A 3,430-nucleotide genomic window follows, 5' to 3' on the forward strand; every position below is an offset into this window, starting at 1 on the left:
AATAAGGATAAATTTTATTTTTTGTATCATATAAAGTTCCACATGCTGATATCAGGATAGTTGAGGTGAGTATTGGATTTTCAAGGGTAAATTCTCAAGGGGTTAATCAAGAAGGTCAACAATAAGCTACAAGCATGGAAAGAAATGATGTCATCTTTTGGTGGTAAGGCAATGTTCTTAGTAGTAGTCCTATTAATTTACTGTCAGTAGTTATACCACCAAAATGTGTGATTTATGATTTGGAAAAAAATTTTACAAGATTTTTATGAAATTTCAAAGAAGTAGGAAGAAATCGGCATTGGGTGGCTTGAAAAGGCATTTGCACACCTAAAAAGGAGAAAGATTGGAGTTTAGATTGTTATTTGATTTCTCAAAGGCATTATTTGCTAAAACATGGTAGATATTTATGATATATTTTGTTTTGATGATGATCAGCTGACAACAAGAGACCAGGTCCCTACGTTTTCATGAATTCAGTACAGTTGTCACTGTCCTGCATAGTTTTGTCTATTAGTGTAACAAACTGCATAGGTAAGCTTGTACCTATCAGGACACTTGGCCCAATTTTATTTCTACCCTAAACATTATCCATCTATAAATAGAAGGGAATGCTCTTCAATTTACTAGTTTTTACAATTTGATTGTTCAAGTGAAAAATCAGCGAAAACTAAACTTTCAACATTGCTCATGTTCTTAGTTTTTGGTGTGCTAAAATAGTGAGTGTTCTTGAGTCAAGTTTGAATTTGTAATATAAATACTTATGTTATAATAGTAATGCCGTTTTTGTGTTTTTTAGAGTGCTTAGGTAGAGTTACCTGAGTTGACATTGATTAGAGTTTATTAATATTGAGGTGAGTTCTTGACAGAGTTGTCAATATAGGTTTGTAATAGAGTTGTTATAAATGGGTGAAGCTTAGAGTTAAGTTTCCATTGAGTCTATAATCAAGAGTTTGATTTTAGTGAATTGTTAAGTGCTTATGAGAAAAAGACGTGGTTTTTCCTCCCATGAGCAAGGAGGTTTCCATGTTAAATCTGTGTTCTTTAATTTCCAGTAATGTTTTAGTTTCCTACTACTTACTATTTTATTGCATGTGTATGACTTTAAGGGACCTGTTCTCTCGTAGTGTGGTGCAACCCTCCACGTTTCAATAATTGATATCAGAGCAAGGTCACTCTAAAAGGTTCATACCTAGAGTGATTTATTGATCATGGATGCTCCACCTAATTTGGAAGAACGGCAATCTACCAATAGACCACCCTGCTTCAATGGGCATTACTATGGTGGTGGTAAACTTGGATGTATGACTTTATTGTGGTTGAGGATACTGATCTGATGGATGTAATAGTTAATGGTCATCATGTTCCTGTTAGAGAGGTCAAAGAAGGAGATATAATAAGGATGTTTGTCAAAACCAGGAGAGAGTTTGACAATGAAGATCAAAACAAAGTTAAGAAGAATTACAAAGCAAAGAAATTGCTTGTCTGTGGCATAGGACCTAATGAATATAACAGGATCTCCACCTGTGAAAATGCTAAGAAGATCTGGGATTGCTTGAGAACTACTCATGAAGGCACCAATGATGTGAAGGATTCTAAAGTTGATATGCTGAATACTCAGTATGAAGCCTTCACCATGAAAGAAGGAGAAAGTATCTAGGAGATTCATACTAGATTCACTTCAATCACCAATGAGTTGCACTGATTAGAAGAAGTTATTCCTCTATACAAACAAGTAAGAAAAAATCTAGGTGTTCTTCCTAAGTCCTGGGAAAGCAAAGTGGCTTCTATCATTGAGGCAAAAAAATTGAAAACCCTCACAATGGATGAACTTATTTGGAATATGAAAACTCATGAACTCAAGAAGCAGCACAAGAGAAGAAGGAAGCAAACACACAAAAATCTCTAGCATTGAAGGATTCAAAATTTAATTCAAGTGAAGAAAATATTGATGTTGCCTATTTGGCAAAAAGTATTATTAGAGCCATGGTCAGTTTCAAAGAAGAGGAAGTAACAGCAAAATGGAGGAATAGTTGGGGTTTGTCACAAATTTGAAAGTTTGAACATTTCGTTAAGGACTATCCAATGCACAAAATGCATTATCAAAAATATCTCAAGACTGGAGTTAAAAAATGAAAGAAAAGGTAGCATGTCCTTGTAAAATCAAGAAGAAAGGTTGCAACTGATTTTGCAGTGAAGCGGACCTTAGCAGTCTAAGGAGATTCCTTCAGTGAATCTGATGAACCTAAAAAGGTTGATGATGTGTCTATAATGGTTGTGGAGGAGTGTGAAGTTACCTATGATTCCTTGTTTGCTCTCATGGAAAACACTAAAGATGAAGAATAAAATAAGGTAACTCTCTTTGACATTTAGAAAAATTTAGATAACTACTCTGCTGGAAAGATAAAGAAGCTAGAAAATGTGTTAAATGATTCTATGTGTGAACTAACTGGTGAGAAAAATACTCTAGAAGAGAAAGTAGAGAATTAGGAGCTTGAATTAATTGCTTTAACTCTCCATATATCTGAAATAGAGGAATAGTTTACTAAGTTAAAATCTAAAAATCTAATTTTAAGGAATCAACTAGAGAAAGTAAATGATTTTGATGATAAAGGGAAGAAAGAAGCTTCAAGAATTTAGATTTATCTTGAATTCTCTCCATAAGAATGAAGAATTAGAAAGGGATCTAGTCCGTATAAGGGAGGAACATAACAAATTACTAAAATGGACCACATCCTTTTAAATACTTTCTAATTTAATTGGTCAGAGTATCAATAATGGTTAAGGGCTTGGATATTAGTATGAAGCCCAATCCCTTAGGGATCAAGGGAAAATTGTTCATGGTATTAGAAACAGCTTCCACAGACCCTATGTACTCATTGTAGAAGAGATGGAAACTTGATGAAAAACTGTCAGTACTAACTTAAAGCTAAAATAAGTAGTACTAAGTACATTCAATAGGATAATTATAATACTAAGGGTTTCATACCCGCGAAAAATATGAAAAAAGACTCTCTACCTTGATGGGCCATGAAAGATTTGATCACACCATTGTCTTCCTATTGGGAACTCAAACTCAAGTAGGCTCCCAAATCTAACAAATTAATATTTTGTAGGTAAGGGAAGGGTAATACAGTCAAAACTAATTCATGGATAGTGGATGTTCAAATCATATAATAGGGAGGATTGACTACTTTATTTCTCTTAAGACACTTCAAGGTTGAGGTGTCTCTTTTGGAAATAGTAAAAAGGGGTATATTCATAGTGTGGGAAAGATTAGAAAATCAATTGATCAAGCAATAGAAGATGTGTATTATGTGAATGGCCTTAAGTACAATATTCTAAATATGTCTCAAATCGGTGACAAAGGTAATGAGGTAAAAATCTTAGCTGATGGATGTACTATATCAAGCTTAAAGTCTGGGAGAGATAT

The 3,430-nt window shown here is 33.9% G+C and overlaps 1 protein-coding gene across 1 annotated transcript; it reads left to right on the plus strand.

Moving 5' to 3' along the window:
- Positions 1-1,297: 1,297 nt before the first annotated feature.
- On the plus strand, positions 1,298-1,657 carry LOC124899525. Its single transcript, XM_047414427.1, has one exon. The coding sequence runs from the start codon at positions 1,298-1,300 to the stop codon at positions 1,655-1,657; it is 360 nt and encodes a 119-aa protein (XP_047270383.1).
- The last annotated feature ends 1,773 nt before the right edge of the window (positions 1,658-3,430 follow it).

The sequence above is a fragment of the Capsicum annuum genome, chromosome 6 (genome assembly GCF_002878395.1).
Source record: "Capsicum annuum cultivar UCD-10X-F1 chromosome 6, UCD10Xv1.1, whole genome shotgun sequence".
Taxonomy (NCBI): Eukaryota; Viridiplantae; Streptophyta; class Magnoliopsida; order Solanales; family Solanaceae; genus Capsicum; species Capsicum annuum.

Coding starts and splice junctions, on each gene's coding strand:
- LOC124899525 (XM_047414427.1), top strand. CDS start 1,298: ATGTATGACTTTATTGTGGTTGAGGATACTGATCTGATGGATGTAATA.